General features: G+C 46.1%; 1 protein-coding gene across 1 annotated transcript; it reads right to left on the bottom strand.

Annotated features, from left to right (window-relative positions):
• Positions 1–4,996: 4,996 nt before the first annotated feature.
• On the bottom strand, positions 4,997–8,618 carry LOC144134642 (uncharacterized). Its single transcript, XM_077667509.1, has 4 exons — positions 8,543–8,618; positions 8,404–8,463; positions 7,817–8,196; positions 4,997–7,549 (listed from the first exon to the last, which is right to left on the bottom strand). Exons 3-4 carry the CDS (start codon positions 8,036–8,038, stop codon positions 7,250–7,252), a joined length of 522 nt encoding a protein of 173 aa, XP_077523635.1. The 5' UTR covers positions 8,039–8,196; positions 8,404–8,463; positions 8,543–8,618; the 3' UTR covers positions 4,997–7,249.
• Positions 8,619–21,634: the final 13,016 nt, after the last annotated feature.

Here is a 21,634-nt window from a genome sequence, read left to right on the forward strand (position 1 = left end):
TATTCTCTCGCCTTTCGGATGAAAATGTTAACATTTATTGTTGCTGTTTAGTGCTATATCATCCATATTGGACTCTTCATTGTTTGGGTAAATCATCGCGTACGCCACCTTCGCTTGGTACGAGTACGGCACTGCGGAGTTAGGCCTATAGCTTAGCAGTGTTATCTGACAGTGCTTTACTATATATAGCGCAGTAAAAATGCAATCGTTTGTCGAATTCGATAGGATTTCGTGACATATCGTCCCGGAATTCCGAGGCCTGAATAGGGAACAGTTGGGGATAAGGGTTAATGGAGAACTCTTAAATATTCTGAGATTCGACAATGACATTGCCTTGCTGAGTCACTCAACAGGTGAAACGAAAATCATGATCAATAATCTAGACAGGCAGAGCAGAACAGTTGGCCTAAAAATTAACACGTGGAAAACCAAAGTAATGTTCAACACTCTAGCAAGACAACAACAGTTCACAGTTGGTATCGAGGTGCTGGAAGCGCTAAAGGAATACACCTACTAAGGCCAGGTAGTGACAGCTGATCCGGATCGGGAGAGGGAAATAACAAGAAGGATAAGAATGTGGTAGAGCGCATATGTCAGATTAAGAATGGTAGTTTACCAATATCCCTCAAGAGGAAAGTGTACAACAGCTGTATCTTTCCGGCGCTCACCTACCGGGCAGAAACGTGAAGGCTAACGAAAAGGGTTAAGCTTAAGTTAAGGAAAACACATTGAGCTGTGGAAAGAAATATGATAGGTGTAACTTTAAGAGACCGGAAGCGGGCAGAGTGGGTGAGGAAACAAACTCGTGTTAATGATATCCTTGTCGAAATCAAGAGGAATAAATATCCTTGGCCAGGGCATGCAATGCTAAAGCAAGACAACCTACGGTTGTCAAGGGCTATGGAGTGGATTCTAAGAGAAGGCAAGCGTAGCAGGGGTGGCAGAAGGTTAGGTGGGTGGATGAGATTAAGAAGTATGCAGGCATAAGTTGGGCACAGCTGGCAAAGGACAGGGTTACTTGGAGAGACATGGGAGAGGCCTATGCCCTGCAGTTGGTGCAGGGAGGCTGATGATGGTGATGTGCTTGGGAGAATGTCGTGAGACAGAGTTGGGTTGGCGGGCTAATGATTCGTTCCGCCATTAAGAACCCTAATGGCGCTTTCACACTTGGGCATTCGGCGGCGAGAGCGAGCGAAATCCGCGGTCGCCGGAAGGCTGCCTCGTTCACACGTGACGGGCACCACGTCGCCTCTCGTCGTCAGCTCATGGCGTACACGGATTTGGCAGGAGAAGAAGTTAATCGACGCTATCTACCAGGGCCCGGTGACGCTAAATGCAGCAATTTTGCCGGATGATACGCATTTCTAGAAATTTCGCATACCGGAGACTTAGTAGGTGAGACGTACGCCGGTTTTACCACGGCCTTGGTTTTATTTAAGGAACTTGCCCATTCGCAAAAGGCTTACGTAAAATACTGCTTACAGCGTAGTTCCATGTGTGCTCCTTCTTTAATCACGTGATCACAACGCCATTACACGCCTCCTAACTGCTCGTCACGACGAATGCTGCGTCTGATGGTTCGGTTTCGATAGGCACTGTTTCTGCTGATATTGTTGTGAAAGAGGGGGAAGCCGGCACTGTGGTTTGGCTAAAGCTTCGAAGCACATCTGAGAACCCTAATTTGACCCATTGAGGCGCGAAAACAGGAGAGCCGCTCAGCTCTCAAGCTTCGTCGAGCCAACGAATAGATCGCCTGAATGCTTATCTTTGCGTCCGCTGAATATTTGAGTGAATGTATATTGTTGTTATTATCAGTGCTTCTGTGGCAGCGCAGGTCGTTGTCGTAGTGTGTACATTCATGCAGACACCGCTCCAAAACGCTCACATGCACATAGTACGCACTTCATTACAACCTGTTAACGGTGCTTAGGAAACCTAAATTATTTTTTACTGGTTTGTTAAAACGTAACGGCGACAAAAAGATAGAAACACAAGTGTTAACTATCATGGTAGCAGTACCATGCATCAAGTCGCATTCACGAACTGGCATGTAATCGTTTTGAAGGATTCCACGTCATAATCGTTATAACGCGTGCATGGTAATGCGTTTATACTACACGAAATTCGCAATTACGTCTGTCTCACTTGTCACTCGATACCCGGACAAGAAAATGCTCGAGGTCTCGTTGGTGTTAAGTAATCAGCTTCACTCTGAGCGCTGGCCTGTGCAGTCAGTTTTAATGACTGTCTCCCATAGACCGCGAGGAAGTGACAACCACTCGGCACAGCAACCGTAAAGCAAATGCTTTATTCCGAATATGGTCCATGAAAACCGCGCAACTTGGAGCGAAGTTCAACAGCAGCACCAAGACGGCATGTAATACGCGGACTGATGGTAAGCGTTTTCCGTTCGCACGGCTGCGCACTGCACAATCCACAGTAGCGGTATGTAGGGGCACAAGACGTCCTTTTTTTCTGTTGCAAATTGGGCCTCGGGCAGTCCTTAGCAAAGGCCGTACACCTTAACTCACGAGAAATGGGGTCTCGCTACACATGCAGAGGCGACTGCAACGCAAGTGAAATCACGAAGTGACGGTTTCAGTGGCGGAACAACTTGTTTATGTGGCTATATTGTGCACTTAATCCCAGGATATTTTACTAGATCAAAAACCTTTCTTCCTATATTGGCTATCTGACTTTGGCGAATGTGCTTGTTACTTTCGCCCGTCCCGAAAGAGCGCATGGCAAACGGGCGGGATCAGGAGCAGTGCGTCCTTGTGCGGTTCGGTTCCGTGAACCTCGCAAACGATCGCATCGCGCAGCTTGAACTCTGCGTCGGAATTCCTGCAATCCACAACCCTAGCACGTATTTCTACATATTCGCAGAGAAAACACATTCGGAAGAAACCCACAATATTTCCACTACTGCGTAGACGCGTACACGCGGCGTACTCCGCCCTTAAAGCCTGGACTCCATGTACGCGAAAACTCACGCGAACGCGAAGGCGACGGCGGCAAGCGACGAGCGACGCCGTCGCGCGAAGCAAAATGCATGTGTCGCTTGCCGTGTCGCTCGGATCTGCACCCACAGAAAATTTCGCTCGTCGCCCGGAAGTCCCCCACGCGACTGGCCAACCAGAGCCCCCCAAAGCCGTTTCCGGTTTGTGTACAGTTTCTCACGGGTACATCTCACGAAACCCGCCCGTCGTCTTGGTCATCGCCACCGTCGAGAAAATATTTGGTTTTGTAGCTGAGAGGCAGACCCGCATGATTTAAATAATTAAAACAGTTTACTTTAAAACAGTTTACTTGTCGGGTGCGGAAAGCTAACAGCATGTGGAGCGGGCTACGCGAGCGGGCGTACTGCAGGGAGAGATGCGTGTCGAGCCGCGGGTACCGGCGCTCGATCCACCGTGCCGCTGCGCTCCAACCGTGCAGAAACACTCGCGGCGCGCATTCTCACTGGTAAATTATAGTTTGCTCACTTACAATCAGATTGCGGTGACAGTTTATGGGAGTGTTTTTACTAAGCCGGAGTGCACAGGCACCGAACGAAAGCACACCTCCCCTGTGATGTGACTTCGTCTCCGCAAGCACGCCGTTGGCTATCTCCACTGCCGCTACACCGCTGCCGTAGAGGAAATATTCCTTTGGCCCTGACTATGAGGCACACTCACAAAATTTCAAGAGAGAGAACAGGTTACGGGCGTGTTTCTAATCTTGAGTCCGCTGCGCACGTCGCGGGTTCGCGTCGCCTGCCACCTTCGCTTGCATGGAGGTTGCCCACAAGCGACGGAGCGAACGCCAGCCGTCGCCGCCGCCGTCGCCTTCGCGTTCGCGTGAGTTTTCGCGTACATGGAGTCCAGGCTTTACCCTTAATGGCGGCGTGTTCCGAGCTAAAGCCCCTTGATAATAGGAAAGTAGCGACACTCTCCCCCGCGCCGCGCTTTCCTCCTTGATTCTCCTCGCGCGGCGGCTGCGAGCTCTGCGCACGACACGCTTTTTCTCCTTGGCGCTCGCCGGTCGGCCGCAGCAGTGAGTGAAGCGCGTGTTTTTGGGCCAGGTCTGCTCTCCAGGAGTGCGCAAAATATTTGAAAAATTGCGAGAAAAGCATTGAGAATGCCCAAAGTAACGTTCATGAAGAGATCGGTTTCTTCTTAGGACTGTTTGAATGGGGAATACTGATGTAAACAAAGCTTTCAGGCGAGTTCGGCACTGCAGACGCTTTTTAAGTAACATGATAAGGTGTTTTACTTTGTGCACTTTATCTAGTACTGCCTCTGACTTTGTCTGTGTTAGTTTTTTTTAGGGCGTGAACTCTGTCACCGCGGTAAAACTTCGGAAAACGACCCAGGCTGGTGTTTTGAACTTCAAGATCAGAGGTCAAAGCGGGACATGGTCTATTTCGCTACTGCCAAGCTATCTGTCTAAGCATAGTATATGTCACGTGATCAACCGTTAGTTTGGATAAGTGGTTAATTATACACTTATTTTACCAATTACCAAGCCAAATTAATTGATATTTAGTAAATTACAATTAAAACCCAAATTGGCGCTGCAGCATCGAGTCATATATCGTTGGAAACCTTAGGCCAAGTGTAGTGGCACTGTGCTGGTTAGCGATCCGCATTAATCTGCGTTAATTAGTTTATTTTGTATTAAACCAAACTTTAAGCTATACGATCAAGTCATATATCGTTGAAAAGCTTAAAATGAATGCAAATGCTCTGAATCAGTTAGTGATCCCTATTAATTAGCGTTACTGAGCTATATGCAATCAAAACTACCCTTGGCATTATAGCATCGAGTCATATACCTTTCGAAAGCTTAGGTTGAATGCAAATGAGCTGCGCAAGTTATCGACCCGAATTAATTTCCGAAATTTCGTTCCAGTATGTAGTAGGGGATATAAAGGTGGTATTTTGATTAGGCATCACAAAAATGTATTATTAAAGAAAATGAGAGCATGGTCAGCAGGATGATTTATTTTCGCGCACGCACAAGGACATCGATTGACAAGATACACGTAACAGACGGGAGTATCACATAATATTAAGCATCTACTCTAGTACAAAAATGTGCTATGCAGTATTGATGACAGTTGAGAAAAGACACGCTCATGGAAATACAACAGTGGTGTATGTCATAGCTCAAATCAACATCACTTTGTACATGTATACAGCAATTTCATGCAACTGAAAGTTGACGGACAATGGGATCTTACGCTAAAAGCTTGTCTGTTAAAAACTGCGGAATTGTTTTTACAAAGGCGACGCTGCAGGAGCAAGAACTAGCACGTTTTTAGTCCAGACGCTATTTGCAGAGAAGATGCAATGCGCGGATGCTTTGGTGATTCGTTGCGTTCTGTCCTCGCTTGCAAAATAACCTAAAAACGAAGCAAACGGCGTCAACCGTTTGTTATGACGTCGTGGTTCATCCCCTAACGTGACATCGCATGTGGCTGGTAGGTTTCTGTGTGAAATAGGATTAACCGCGCCGTCATGGTGATTGGTCGATGTCATTTGCCGAAGGGTCTCCTTCTGGTTTCTTTTTTGAGCTGTACCTGACTGTAGCAGATAAAACGCGCAAGTGGTACTTAGAAAATAGCAGTATATCTGCAGTGAATATTGGTAACCTTGGCTTCATACACCACGCAAAAGTCTGCCTTAACCAATATCAGTGGGTAGCGACTGTGGCGTTTGACTTTTACGCCCTCTCCTAAAACTTAGGTTACGTACAAAACTTTACAGATGCAGTTTCATCCAATTTACGTCTTGCGCAACTGCTTACTGCCACCTCACCTGATGGTTGACACTGCGGCACACATGCCAATGCTCTTGCTGGCGCATCTCGCACTTTCAGCCGCAGAAAATCTTTTTGACGCTTCAGTTTTCACAAGAATCTGCATTCGCAGATTGCAGAATATCTGAACAATATTAGGAATCACGTTGTGACAAGAAGGAAAGCATGTTTGCCCTGAAATGTTTCGAGTAACGCTTTGCTGCACCTCAGCCACATTTACAGAATTATGTATCAGCGCTTCTTTATTGTTGCGGAAGAAGTTTTCAGAAACTTTGATGACCTCAATCACGCCTTGAGACGGAGTAGCCAGAGACTAACGGTGCTCAGAAAAATTTTTGAGTTCTATCAACTTTGAAGGTATGCCATTATCAACCAGTGAATTATGACAATATTCACACTGTATCCGCTTTGTCAGCCTGGAGACAACGTAACCCGCGAGGTAGGCAATCGATTCCTCTACTTCAGGACTTAAATCTACAAGGTCTTCTGGGGCTTGAATGTTGCTTGTCGTGATTTTTTTCTCACTTGCATCCCGCAAATTCATCAACAAATAGCCCTCCTCTTCAGCAGAATAGCTACCATGCTTGCAGGGCTTGAGGAATTGCGCCAGATTTGCGCTCCTCAAGCTGCATTTAAATTCATACAGTCGCGGGACAGGATTTTTTGCACGCAGGGTGGAAAACAAATTTTCGAGACCATCATGGCTTAATCTGCTTAGGAAGACGTACTGAAAGTTGTATTTGTTGAGAAGAACATCTTGGACTTCCAGAGATGTTCTTGTGGCTAAAATGATGCCTGTTTGTACAGGCTTCCAAACCGCTTTGTTTTGGATGCCAATAACAATTTTAGATAACATTTCGGCTGTCGCATGCAAAAATGCTACGCTGTCATGATAAGCCTCCTCAACCGCATGGCTGAAAGCGAGGTTTGTCGTTCGTGATGTCATCAGGCGAAACCACCTAAATATTGTTTCAATGAACCACGCGGTAGTACGCACATTTCTAAGAATTTTTGTCTTTTCCTCAAGCAGACGCAAACCAGAAGCCGTGTCGTTATGAAAAAGAGAAAAAGCCGGGCCTACTTTCATTTTATCATAATGATTCGGGTCAAGAACAGACGCGTTCAAGTGCGGCGCGAGCTTGAGGTCATCCTTTTCGTCATGCCTCACTACGGCCTTTACAAGCTCGACGTTCATGCAGTTTGTCGGCAAATCGTGTTTCTTCACAATTTCGTCGGGAAGGCAAATGAGCTGGCCTTTCGTCAAATGATTTCTTAGATTTTTCTACAAGTGTGGTACGTCAGTCATAAACCAAAGCTTTCTCTGTGGATCACAGGGGTGAGGGCAACTGGTTCGCGGCCTGCTGTGCTTTCCTACGGGGATTCCAAAGAACTTCTAAAGTGCCTGATTCGCACTGCCCATGTCAGAAACAACAACATGAATATTGATTCAGGTGGACTCGCAGGCGGTAATTAGGTAAACTACATGAGCTTTAAAGCTGGCAGTGTGGATAGAGTTGCCGGTTAGTTGATATCCGATGGTTTGCTTCCATCTGGTAGAAAGACTTCCCAGCATAAATACCAAAGCATGTGTGGCTAAGCAGTCATCAGGAAGCGAACTATCGGACAAAGGCAGTGTGGGTGCGCCCAAAACTTCACAGCATGAATGATAATATACGAGACCCGACGTGATCTGCATCTCGTCTACCATCAAAATGGCGTGGCGTTCCTCCGGCTTCATGAGATTCACCTGTAGAATGCAAATCGATGTTAGGAATGCCTGAAAGCTCGCGATAGTATTAATGTGTTAAGTAAACATACAGATTTAAGACGCGCAGGAGACACCACTAAAAAAAAAGCAGAAACGCAGCCAAACATATAGGTATAACTGTTCAGCATATTAGTTTCGTAACAATAAAAAGAAAGGTAAAACCGTCAAAATCAACTACGCAAAGCGACCTGATACTAGGCAATTGAACTCACAGTATAAGAGGCTTGGCATATGGTAACTATTTACCTTGATCTTGAGGGGTTCCAAAATATCAGTAAGAAGTCCGGGTCGAAACTTTGCATGTTCGATGTGCCTTTGCAGGGTTCGTTCTGAGGGCAAAGGGTAACTATATTCTCTTGGGACACTGTAGCCCCGCGTTCCACATGCCAGCCGCAACCTCAGTGACTTCAGAAGTGTGTCAGCTTCCCACCGCGATCCCTGATTTGACAGCCGCTCCAGTGACGACATGTGATCATCATTGAAAAGATGTTTGAGCTTTTTCTTCAGCTGTTCCTTTTGCTCCTCGCTCTTCAAGTATCTTTTTCTTGCAGCTTGTAATTTCCTATTTCTGTCCTCTTGATTGTGCTCCAATTCTGCTATTCGTTCCAAGAGTGCCTGGTGCGATGCTGAAAAAAAAATTCTATCTGCAATGTACGTGTAGTTCAAGCGTGCACTGAAGAACGAGAAACATCGCGTGCGAATTTGCTAACAGACGCGGAAAGCCCCCCTTTTGTGACTAAGTATGAAAGAAAGGTCTGGTGGCAGCAGAAACTGCGTTGGAGTGCACTGTATCGTTGGCTGCCGCAACATAATGCATAAAAGGGGCCATTTACCATTGGGCAAAACCGCTTCGGGGCAAGGAACAGGTTCGTCACGGCAGTCTTGAGATGGTGCTGAAAGAGGAATTAAATAATTGTATGAGTACACGGCCACTCACTGAGTTCGTGTGTGCTTAAAGAGACAACAGCTTACAGGAGGGTGCACTGGGAGAAGTGGTGGGCCCTATTGTCGACGCATTGCAACGCTGGGGCAAGCATGCGGTGGCCTCTTCCACTGCGTAAAAGACCACAGGGTCAAAAATTCAATAACGAAATAAATAAAATGCATAATTTACCATTGATGACAGCTGGTTCGTGGCTCGCACCAGGTTCGCCACGGCAGTCTTTAGATGATGCTGATGGAGAAATTAAACAACTGTATGAGTACGCGGCCACTCACTGACTTCGTGTGTGCTTAAGGAGACAGCAGCTTACAGCAAGGTACACTAGGAGAAGTGGCGGGCCCTATTGCCGGCGCACTGCAGTGATGGGGCAAGCATGCGGTGGCCTCATGCGCTATGCAAAAGAGAGTAATTTCATTGAACGTAACAATAAAAAAATTACAGGGTGCACTTAAGTCTCCAACGTGTGGAAATGCGAGAGCATAACTGCCACATCATTAACTATCGCTACCTCTATCTATCACTATCTACTGTAATTCCGTCAAGTGATCTATCATAACCGTCACTATCACATCACTATCCGGGCCTATTACTATCATTTACTATTAATATCCGTAACAGTCACCATGATTAGCTATCACAATTCATAACCATTACTATATAAACTGATGCCGTCACGTGACCCACTGATATACCTCAATTTTCATTGGGTTACATTGTCAGTCTTGTCTCTATTATAACATCCACGAGTCATCTGTACATTTACGTTAATTTCTTATACTTTCTTGTTTTTTTATTTCATAAATGCAGATTGGAAAACAGCAAGCCACAAAAATAACTTACTGCTGTCAGCGGGAGGTTCATGTCTCCGTCGAAGAGGCTTCCTTTGCTTCGGGACAGGTCGGTGAGAGAAAATTGTCGGAACTGCGTTGAGCCTCAGCTTTTTTTTCCCAAGTTCGTGTAATATTCGTGGCTCAAACTTGTCTTCAGTGAAATGTAGCTAGAACATAGAGCGACGAGTTAACCACTCAGGCAAGATGAAAAAAAAAAAATCTTGCATACCATTGAAATAACTCGCAAAGTTGCTCGCAAAATGTTCCCCTATTTTTACGCCATAACCACAATCATTATTGATTGTTTAAGTTTCGTAAATACAGCAAATTGGCGCGATGATTCCAGCTGATTTTACATCGACGGGAAAAGGTTTCCCGCAGAAAAAGAAAACGCGGAATTGCGGTTTTAGAGCTCCAGCTTTCAAAGAGAAGGTTCCTGGCCAACGTTTAGTAGTCACGATCAAAGTGAAGCGTGTGTGATCATGTGAACACCCCCTGCACATTGGCCGTATCCCTGATAAAACCAAGCAATACCTGTTAACCCCCTCATGCGTGGAAACATGCCAAGACACATTCAAGAATTCAAAAAGAAAAACGCAGTGCGAACTCGCTAGCGGTCATTACCCGTAATACCGCAGGTTTACTTGCCAATGAGTTTTTCAGGGCCAGTATTAATTGTTCCCAAGTAACCTACGAACACTAGTACAAGCTGGAAAGACTAGCTCATCTGCAAGCCACAATTTTGATATTTAGTAAAGGAGGACAGGGATCCTAGCAAAATCGCGACAAATGCAATCAAGAGGCTGTACCTTCCCACATATCATTGACAGCAGAAAGCAGACTATAGTGCCGTATTTCTGACTGTACAGAAGTCGACAACGTATGAAATGGAGCCTCACAGAATATTCAGCATGCTGCAGAGGACAGCCTCTTTTTCATGGAACGAACAAGTTGCCGCAGAAAAAAATATTAAGGAGCAAGGAGGGAGAATAGAAAACGCAGCGTCAGGTGACGCGTTATTACGGGCAGTGAGAAAGGCGCCTTACCTCGCAAACAACGCTGTTCTTGGTAGGAATAAAGTTCTTTCGGCCAATATTGTGAAGCCATTGCTTCTTGCGCAAGCCGTCACGCTTGCCTTGAGGTATCATGAATACCACATAACCATATTCGGGCCGCTTGCTGCAGTTGTACGCGCAACAGCACGATACCGCTTGCGCGTTGCAATATTCGCGTAATATTCGCTCGCCGAGCCTAGGAGAAAAATGGCGCGAAGGAAAAAGAAAAACACAAGCAAAACGCCGGACCAAGGCGTTTCTAAGGGCAACGGCAGGGAGACCAATCGTCGCGCAGGAAATCGGGCGGGGAGCCGGCCCTCAGGGAAGGGGAACGAAAGGGGCAAGGAGAAGGCGAGGAGGTCGCGCGGCGGCGGCAAAGTTCAATGGATGGCGGTACTTTCCTATTATCAAGGGCTTTATTCCGAGCAAGCCGGTGACGCCATCTGGTCTCAAACGGAAGAACTGCGCTTTGTAAACAGTCTTTACGTATCAGGTAGCACGTTTTGATATGCTGACGACGGGTCAATCAGTTCATCCTAGTGGCGCCATATAATGGTTAAGAGGGGAACCACTGTTGTCAACAAACACCGACCTTTATCTCAAGCCTAAACGGGGCAGAATCATCACTCCAAACACAAAAAAGGAAAGTGATCGCTCACACGTTTGTTTATAGGCGAGATGAGAGGAAGCGACAGACCGGGGCCCCATTTGTCACCAATTAACGCGGTGAAATGTACAGTAACAATGACGAATTCTATCCGAAAAGAGGAGTCCTGCATCGAAGGGCGCCGCGTATGTTTGTCGCCGCTGGAATGCAGCGTCCTAGAATCGGCGCCAGAAGTTTGCCCGAAACCTGTCGCGCTTTCATCTTGGTTTTTCCGCGGATCTCTGCCGCCGTGCGGATTATGCTCGCTCTCACTACGTAATCTTTTATTTTTAATATTTTATGAGAACTACGTGGACACTCTTTAAGGCTGTCGCATACCGAAGCGGTGGTATTGTGGTAGAGTGCCCGCCTCGCATTCGGGGGGTGCTGGGTTCGATCCCCAGCGCCGCCGGGCACCCACCGGTTCTCTAATGGGTACAAGGTTTCTCCTGGCCTGGTGCTCGGATTACACAATAGGCGGAAGCTTGGAAACAGGGCCGTGCACAAAACACTATGTTGGCGGGCAAGTGATTCGTTCCGCCGTCTAACCGTATGTACGCATTTGAGCGGTTTGAATACCCTCTTGTGGCACTTCTTTTCTGGTCACTCGTGATAACAGTGCTTTTTTTACGCTGTAGCCCACCGAAGCAATGGCCTTGTAGTAACTTGATCATGTCCACCTCACATTCGGGAACTTTGTTCCCACACCGCCCGCCCTGTATTATTTTTGAGCGATGTCTCCGGTGCTATTTTAGTCGTTTCATCTTCTTGCTGGTAGTGCGGAACAGTGCGGAACGGTACCACGGCAGAATGATGGCGTGGCGGTGCATGTCTCCATGGAAAATTAGATACATTGAATGGAACAGAAGCATAGTCTAGACGAATATCGATACTGCAACCGGCAGATCAGGAGGAAAGCGTTTTATAATAACACAAGAGTCAGTGCCCTACTCTTTGAAGCTAGATCAGGGTGTCTTAGAACGCGAAGCTACAAAAAGAAATTTTACGAAGATGATGACACATGTGCTGTGTGTGGTAAATCTGTAGAAACAACAGAACACCTCATACTCATATGTGATATGGTATCCATCCCGCTGTCGATGCAGGTGCAGGCACTCTTCCTGGGGTCCTGGGCTTTAGAGACAACAATGGTCATGTAAATAAATCTGCGGTGGAAATTAGCTAAAAGTGATGGGGAGATTGGTGGCTCAATAGCGGGCGGGTTACATAAGCTTAGAAGTGTAGGAAAACGTATATAAAGAAAATGGCGAGTTTTAATAACAACTTATTTCACAGTTAAGCAAAAATAAAGGGAAAAATCTCAACATGGTGGCAACTGCCATCAATCCGTTTCAAATGGGATGCTCCTACCTTCCATCCATCCATCTAGTTTTAGTTGTGATCCATTTCGTCGCCTTGATAACCAAACCAACCAATTTGGTAATCGTGTGCCAGGGTCGTGTTATCTCGCCTTCTAGATGAGAATCTGAACATTTATTTTTGTCGTTTAGCGGTATATCATCCATATTGGACTCTGGCATTTTGGCGTGAATCATAACGATCGCCGCTTACGCTTGGTACGAGTACGGCGCTGCGGAGTTTCGCCTATAGCTCAGCGGTGCGGTTTGACAGTGCTTCTCTGTAGAGCAATAAAAATCCAGTCGTTCGTCGAATTCGGTAGAAATTCGTGACTGGTCGTTCTGGATTCTTTAATGCGCATCGTTGGGGACCCTGGCTGCGATCAGGGGCTCCGGAACTTTTTTGGTAAGGGCAAGACTTCGTGATTGTTTTGTTATTTATTTAATTCTCATTTACATAAAATTTTTATATTTTATTGTTATTATTATTATTATTCAATGTGCACAGGTTGATGCAAACTGTCACGTTCAGGTGAAAACACTCCTGCACTCAGGAAGACATTGAAAAGGCGTCCAGCAGAGACTGTTTAAGGGACTGACTCGCGTCCTCTATGAACTCAATTACTCGGCGGCGGCGATAGCACAAGCGTGCTCGGCAGTCATCGAACTTAATGCCTGTAGTTCTTGCCCCCCCCCCCCCCCCCCCCCCTGTTTAAAGCTAGCAAGGAACCTTAGAGATAAAGAACCAGAAGCAACTACAACCATCTGGAAAAATGTGGAAGCATTTGGACGTGGCCGTGATCAATGGAGATAGGTGTGGTCATCTGGCATTACAAAACAAAATGATAAAGCCATGTGCCGGCGGTTTTGAGTACGAACGAACAAACGGTGCAAATATTCACACCATTATAAAACGAATTGAAATGGGAAGCTTTACTCACGAGGAGTGATCAAATGCATCAAAAAGGTTCGTGTATGGTTTGTTTAAATTCTTCTAATCATGATCATGTACACGGGTCAGAGAGTGGACTTCTGTTGGTACATGACATGGTTTAGGTTACTCATATACGAAATGATTTACAACTGGCTACGAAGCCAAGTAGCTCAGCTCCACTGTGCTTTGCAATAAAAGAGTCTTAGGACTGAAGTGTTTCATTTGTCAGAAATGTGATCCAGCAAGCAATTTCAGACAGGGGGGGGGCTGTCCCTCTGGAAAAATGATTGGGGGGGAGGCGACCGCCCCCCCCCCCCCTTGCCCTCCCTGTTCCGGGGTCCCTGGCTGCGGAATTCGGCGGGCTATTGCGGCTGACAGTTGGAGCGCATTCTCGCATGTCCTCACAAATGCTTGCTGCACATTGGAGTTTCTGCAAGCCGGCACAAGCTGCCGGCTTTGAGAAGTGCGTAGATTAATCGTGCTTACTCGTGGGTTGCATCGCATTGGGAAGCATTCTCCCCGCTGCAAAAGCTTCTATAAGGGAGCAAGGACAAGTTTCGAGTAGTTCTAAACACGAAATCCCTGCATCTCATGAGGATTTATGAGAAGAACCGTCGTATCACAGGCCAATAGGAAAATCTGGTTTTGTCCTCAAGTCGCACCATTCCCGTGGTTTCCAATGATTCGGGGCTCGAATTGAAGCTGTGCTCAAAAAAGAACTCGTTCACCGTGGCGACCGCGCCTGTTTTGGAGGAGGAAATTACGGCTTCAACACTTAAGCCTTCTGGAGTCAGAATATTGTATTATTTCCTGTAGATTCCGGCAGAGCTTAATCAACGCATGGCAGTCAGAATCATAAGAGAAATAAAGCTAGATGTGCCAACCTGCTTTGATCTGTACACGAAAGGCTGCCTTCTAAAATTTAGAAAATTGTTTACGCTGCCCTCAAGGATCGATCGAGCGCGCGAGCTGTCTGCACAAAGCTGTAAACCTAAGGTGTCCCAGAAGCATAAGGTCCTGTATCAGAGCATCCGCTTCGTATTAGGGAGGTGCTGGGTTCAATCCCAACTGGCGCCGGGTGCTCACCGGTTCTCTAATGGGTTCAAGGTTTTTCCTGGCCTGGTGCTCAGCTTGACCATTTGGGGCGGAACGCTTTAGAAAAGGGTAGTGGATCAAAGAGTTGGGCACACGGACCAGTGATTTGTTCCGCCGTGAAACAACCTTGAATGCGCGTTCACACTTGGGTATTCGGCGGCGAGAGCGAACAAAATTCGCGGCCGCAGAAATGCTGCTTTATTCACACGTGACTGCCACACGTCTCCGCTCGTCTTCTCATGAGGTGCACAGATATGGTAAGAAAAGAGGTTAATCGAGGCTATCTAACGTTGCCCTGTTACGCTAAATGCAGCAGTTTTGCCGGACGTTATGCCATTTCTAGAAATTCAGCATACTGGAGACGTACTAGCGGAGATGTATTTCGGTTTTACGTAGGGAAGCTGCGCATGTGCAGTGGCAAATGCGTGGCCTGGAAGGATTACTGCGCGTGCGGAGCAGGGAAGCTTTTCGGCTAGTACATCGACATGGATGGATGGATGGATGGATGGATGGATGGATGGATGGATGGATGGATGGGTGGGTGGGTGGGTGGGTGGGTGGGTGGGTGGATGGGTAGGTGGGTGGGTGGGTGTATGTATGTATGTATGTATGTATGTATGTATGTATGTATGTATGTATGTATGTATGTATGTATGTATGTATGTATGTATGTATGTATGTATGTATGTATGTATGTATGTATGTATGTATGTATGTATGTATGTATGTATGTATGTATGTATGTATGTATGTATGTATGTATGTATGTATGTATGTATGTATGTATGTATGTATGTATGTATGTATGTATGTATGTATGTATGTATGTATGTATGTATGTATGTATGTATGTATGTATGTATGTATGTACGTACGTACGTACGTACGTACGTCTTCCGAAAGACCGGCCGCCGCGAGAAAGAGCCCAATGCGTTGTCTACCAAATTCCATGCGCCGACTGCGACGCAAGCTACATCGGCGTAACCAAAAATTTAAAACAAAGAATTCGGCAACATAAAAACGACGTCCGCAAATTCGCAAGAGAACGCAATCCAGTAGCCGAACATTCCGAGGAGTCCGACCATATAATCAACTCCGAAGAAACCCGCATCCTCGGAACCGAAACAAATTGCCACAAAAGGCTCCTTCTCGAATACTGGCATATCCAAACCACCCCGAACAACATGAACCACACAAAAGGATTCCGCACAAAATATTCCTGTTCAGAGAAACAGAACATGAATGGGTACGCGCATTGGTCCTAACTATGCCAACATATTTATGGGTTCATTAGAAGACCAGTTTATTGCTACACAACCATTAAAACCCTTCTACTATAAGCGATTCATTGACGACATTTTTCTCAATTGGTAGCATGGTGAAGCAGAACTTCTATCATTCATCTCTAGTTTTAATAACGCGCATGAGGCCATTGCTTTCTCTCATTATTACTGGCCAACCAAAATTAGCTTTCTAGATGTGACAGTATCAATAAAGAATGGCAAACTTATCACGGATGTATACCGGAATCCTAGCGACAGACCTCAATACTTACACTTCGAAAGCAGCCATCTTAAACACTGGAAGACTAGCATCCCATATTGACAAGCCGTCCGCTTTAAACGGATATGTTCTGTCGAGCGCGACTTCGAAAGAAACTGTACCAACCTCCGAGACGCCCTGATTAAGCGGAAATACCCAGCGCGACTAATGAACGATGCTGTAGAAAGCACAGGCCTTCTTGACCGCGAGGCACTCCTCAAAACAGAAATCCAGTCATCTAGTCAATCACAAATCAACCTGGTCCTTACTCACTCGGCATCGATTCCAAACGTCGCAGGCATTTTGAAAAAAACACCATGTCATCCTCATGCAAAGTGATCGACTCAAGCACATTTTTCAGCAAGCGCCCAGTGTTGTACACCGCCGTGGCAAAAACCTCAGTGACATTCTCACTTCTTCCAAAACAAGCACAAGTGTGCCAATCGGCTGTCACCAATGCAAAATATCGCGTTGCAAAGTCTGCGCGCAGATGACATCAGCAATGGCTTCCAGCACAGCATCAGACTTTAGTGCGAAAATTCGAGGTAACTATTCATGTGATACATGCAACGTAATCTACATGCTGCAATGTTCAATCTGTAAGATTCAGTATATTGGCCGAACAGAAACACCGTTCCGATATCGTTTCAATAATCATAAAGCTCAATGCAAGACAGTGCCTAACCTTCCTATCTCTAAACACGTGAACGATACTTTGAACGATATTTTGAAAAAAATCAAGTAACTTTACTGGAATCGGGCTTCAAGACCCACCATGAAAACGAAGCTCGCGAATAATTTCTTATACACAAGTTCAACACTGTCTCTTGCAATCTGAATGAAAATGTTGGAAAGCTGACTTGCCTGGCGTCATAACCGCATTATGCCATGTTTCATTTACGCTGATCATTTTCTTCCCCACTGTTTTGCGCTCTTTGCTTCTGTCGCTGAAATGATATCACACCTCAGCACCATACCCCATAGTTTTTCACATGACGGTGTTTAAACAATGGTATTCACCTTTGTTTTCATCAATATGATTTTTTTTTTATTTTCTGTTGTTCGCCTTTTCTGGTGCATTTGAGCACACGACCAATTCTTTCGCAAATATCTGATTGCAATGATGCAATGATCTTCATGATTCCTTAATCATGTTTCACTGTGCTTAATAACACTTTTTCTTACAATGCCGACTCACACTGAGATGTTTGCCGCTGCTATCAGCCAACCGGAATGGTTCCCTCACCACGTGCGTGTACTTATAAAAGCTGTGTCTTTCGCCTGTACCATATAATCTGACGAAGGCCAGACTCTGGTCGAAACGTTAGAATAAAGATTGTTACTTTTCCACCGTGCGCCCACTCTATTGCGTTTATATATATATATATATATATATATATATATATATATATATTAGCAGACAAGGTAAAGTAAATGAGGGGCCCGTTAGACAAACTTATGAAAGGAGCCAACAGTCACCGAAACCAAGGTGCATAGGGGAACGTTATTTTTTTATTTATTTTTTAAAACTGTGTTATGCTTATCAGTGGGATAATATTACTTAGATTAATAAATCGCTTAAAGAAAATTACTTATATAAAGCAGCAGAAAAAACAACCATGCCGCCGGTGGGATCCGAACCCACGACCTCCGAATATCGCGTTCGGTGCTCTTACCAACTGAGCTACGGCGACGGCTGTCCAATCTGCTGCTCTCGTGGGTATTTATGTTTATTTGGTTTATAAGTAATTTTCTTTAGGCGATTTATTGATGTAAAATTATCCCACTGATAGGCATAAAACATTAAAAAATTAAAAAATAACGTTCCCCAATGCACCTTGGTTTCGGTGACTGTTGGCTGCCTTCATAAGTATATATATATATATATATATATATATATATATATATATATATATATATATATATATATATATATATATATATATATATATATATATATATATATATATATATATATATATATATATATATATATTTGTATGTATATATAGTGGAAGCAGTCGGGGTTGCTCAACGGGCCAGTGAAAACTTGCACAGTGAAAAGGTCACAACTGGTTTGATTATCTAGGTTTATTACCAACGGTTTCAGACGGTTGACCGTCCTTCATCAGGGTAAGTCGAATGAATACACAGATTTGCGCATTTACGGCCCTAAAAGCAGAGGGAGACGAGGCACTTTCTCTCTCTTAGTGGACGCCGACACAGACATCTAATCATTGACTTCCATTAAGTTTTATTTGAGATGAATTACTGCGCCGGCGCTCGCCTCTGAAGTTTTATCATTTTGACACCATGCATGCACAAAGTGTTTTTCGGCAGCGCGCTTAGACCGCAGATTGCTGCACGCGGAAACGAGAGAAACCACCGAGTTTAGCTGAATACCGCGCATGCACGCTGGTTCTAACTGCAGCCCAGAGAGAGAGAGAGAATAAACTTTATTTTGCTCTAGCTTTGTTCGTCTGCGGTGTCAGATGACTTGGGTCATCTTCTCTTGCACAGGGTCGTCTGCCTCTATTCCAGGGCTCCGCTGGATGCCGCCGCCAGCTTGGCCCGCCGGATTAGACCAATTTGGTCGCACCGGCGGTCACTGGAGAGCAATCCCTCCCACTGCTCCGCACTCGGGTTTGGTATGACTGGGACCACGGGTATTCTTGGGCATTCCCATGAAATATGATATAGCGTGGGCGTTTCGTTACACCATGGACATGTATCTTTATATTGCGTGGGGTGAATTTTGCTTAGTATATGCAGCTTGCGGTAGGTACCCGTTTGCAGCTGTCTCCAAGCAACAGCCGCTTTCCTGCTAAGTGATTTGTGGGGTGTGGGGTAGCGTCTCCTGACCCCCTTAAAATAATCTAAAATCGCCGTATATCCCTGAGGGATAGGTACGAAAACCTCGGGGCCGCCTACGCGGGAAGCTCGGCTTTTCGTATGCTCTCGAGCTACCCTGTCGGCCTCTTGGTCGCCTACCACTCCTTCGTGACCTGGCGTCCATACTATCGCATGCAAAAGTGGTCTTCCTTGCTTATCCTTTTGGGGTGCGCCGCAAGAGCGGAGTATGCGGAGCGCGCTGCGGCTCATTCTGCAGTTCATATAGTTTCGGCTGGCTGCTTGCGAGTCTGATATGATCGTTAAAGACTGCTTGGACCGGTAGCCCTCCGCTGCCGCTAGAGCTACGGCCACCTCTTCGGCCTCGACTACCGTGCAGTTGTTTAGAGATGCGCTAGTGATCTCGCGTAGGTCCGAGCCTATCACCGTCGCCACCCTGTTGTAATTGCCTTGTCCTGGAATTTTGCCTTATCTGGCTGCGTCCACAGAGCACGCCTGCTGCGCGCCAACACAGAAAAAAAAGTTTGAGGCGCGGTTCCGGTAAGGCTAATGCAACGTCATATTCAACCACATGCATCGCTGCTGGTTCATGTCCTGAGAAAATCGACGAGTTCTGGTCTGCCGTAGTTGTGATTGCCGCTTTTTCATGTGACGATGCCAACGCGCACAATTCAAGCTTCTGCAAATCGTTTTCCTTCATGCATGACTATGTGTTGTACGAAATGCGGCTAACTTTTCCGTTGGCGAAGGAGCACGATTTTAGCCCGATCATGGAAAGCGGGCTTGAATCCGGGCGCCTGTCTGTGCGTTGCTGGGTAGGCAAATTACGGCGTTTTTTATTTCGGCGTAAAAAATTCTTTTTCACATAGTCAATCTTTCCGCAATATTTATTGCCTCTTAACATCGCATCGCACCACCATCATATACATCATCATCATTACCGTGTGTGGCCGATTCTCAATTAAGCCAAGCCAAGTCTGCATCCGCAACGCCGATAGAGTGATCGATCACCAAGACGGCGACGCACGCACGCTACTCACACGTGCCCTTTATTCCACGATGGATGCCTCTCAGAAAAGTGAGTGATGCCTTTGTAGATTTGCACCACGACCTACTGATTTGCACGATGTCAACGGAAAGTCGTGCGCGAAAATTTCGCCGCACAAGGAAAAGACGGATTCATGTTAGCCTGTAGCTCGCCGCGTGTGCCGAAGCTGGTGTTGATCCATTGTCAGAACAGTGCAACCAGCCTCAGCGTGATGTGTGCGTGACCGAACGTTTTGTGCCCGATACTGAGGATGTGCCGACCCCAGACCCCACAAGTCAAGATGCTGAACCTGGGACCTCATCGGTTTTTGTAGATTTAAGCGCCGATAAGGACCTTTGTCCTGATGTTGACGGCAGGTTTGATTGCAAAGCCGATCATGAACGCGTTGAAGAGGACGTAGCGACTTTCCGGCACCAGCTTCAAGCATGGGCAGTGGAGTCTGTGTCATCGCATGCTGCTGTCACGTCAGTTTTGAAAGTGCTCCGCCTCCACAAGTGTTTTTCTTCTCTCCCATCATCGGTGAGAGCGCTGCTACAGACACCGAAAAAATCGAATGACCGTTCCGAAATTTGGGGAGGCCAGTACCGCCACTTTGGTATAGAAGCAGGAATACGGCAAATCTAGGGAAAGTGTGGAGACCTGCCGCCGGAACTGAATTTGACTTTCCATATTGATGGCCTTCCATTATAGGAAAGTTCTAGAGGTCAGTTGTGGACAATTCTCGGCCGCATAAGCAACCTCAAGCATGCGGCACCATTTGTGACGAGTGTTTTCTTTGGTGACAGCAAGCCGAGAGATGCAAATGAGTTTCTATACAGCTTTGTTGAAGAGCTAAATGTTCTTTTAGCTACAGGAATTGCTGTTGAAGCTTTCACAATACCTGTAAACCTAAAAGCCTTAGTGTGTGATGCACCTGGAAAGGCATTTGTTTTGTGTGTCAAAAACCACACGGGCTATTACAGCTGCACGAAGTGCACTGTCAAGGGTGCGTACATTGAAGGAAGAGTCTGTTTTCCAAACATTAGCAGTGAGCTGAGAACTTACTGCAGTTTTAGGCAGAGGTCGCAGGAGCAGTATTATACTGGAAGCAATATTAGAGCAGCTGTCAAGAGACATTGTGAGGATGTCCCGCTAGATTATATTCACCTGGTTTGCCTAGGCGTGGTGCACAAATTGCTTGTATTGTGGTTCCGTGACCCGAAAGCTATAACGCTTGGCAGCAAAGTTCGCATTGAACTCCAAGCGAGAAATGTCAAGGCCGCACAGCTTGCGCCTTGCGAATTTAACCGAAAGCCGCGTAGCCTCACAGATGTGGATCGCTGGAAGGCCACAGAGTTTTGTTTCTTCATGCTGTATAGGGGACCCGTGCTCCTGTCATCGCTTATTCCGTCGTAGATGTACGAAAATTTTCTTGCTTTGCATGTGGCTAGTACCATTCTTTCAATACCCAATGACACAAAAAGTGAAGTGCAGTATGCAGGGGAGCTTCTTAAGCATTTTGTTAAAAGCTTTACAAAGATATATGACAAGGAGCATGCTTCGCACAATGTACATGGACTATGCCATCTGGCATTCGATGTTGAGCACCTGGGACCATTGGATTCATTGAGTGCGTTCCCATTTGAGAACCACATGTCTACTCTGAAAAGGCTGCTCCGAAAACCAGAGCGACCACTTGAGCAGCTCTCTAACAGACTATCAGAGCAAGTCGAGCTGTACTGAAGGAGGCTCAGCCGACGCCAAACTCACCACTGCTCCCTGGA

The sequence above is a fragment of the Amblyomma americanum genome, chromosome 5 (assembly GCF_052857255.1).
Source record: "Amblyomma americanum isolate KBUSLIRL-KWMA chromosome 5, ASM5285725v1, whole genome shotgun sequence".
Lineage (NCBI taxonomy): Eukaryota > Metazoa > Arthropoda > Arachnida > Ixodida > Ixodidae > Amblyomma > Amblyomma americanum.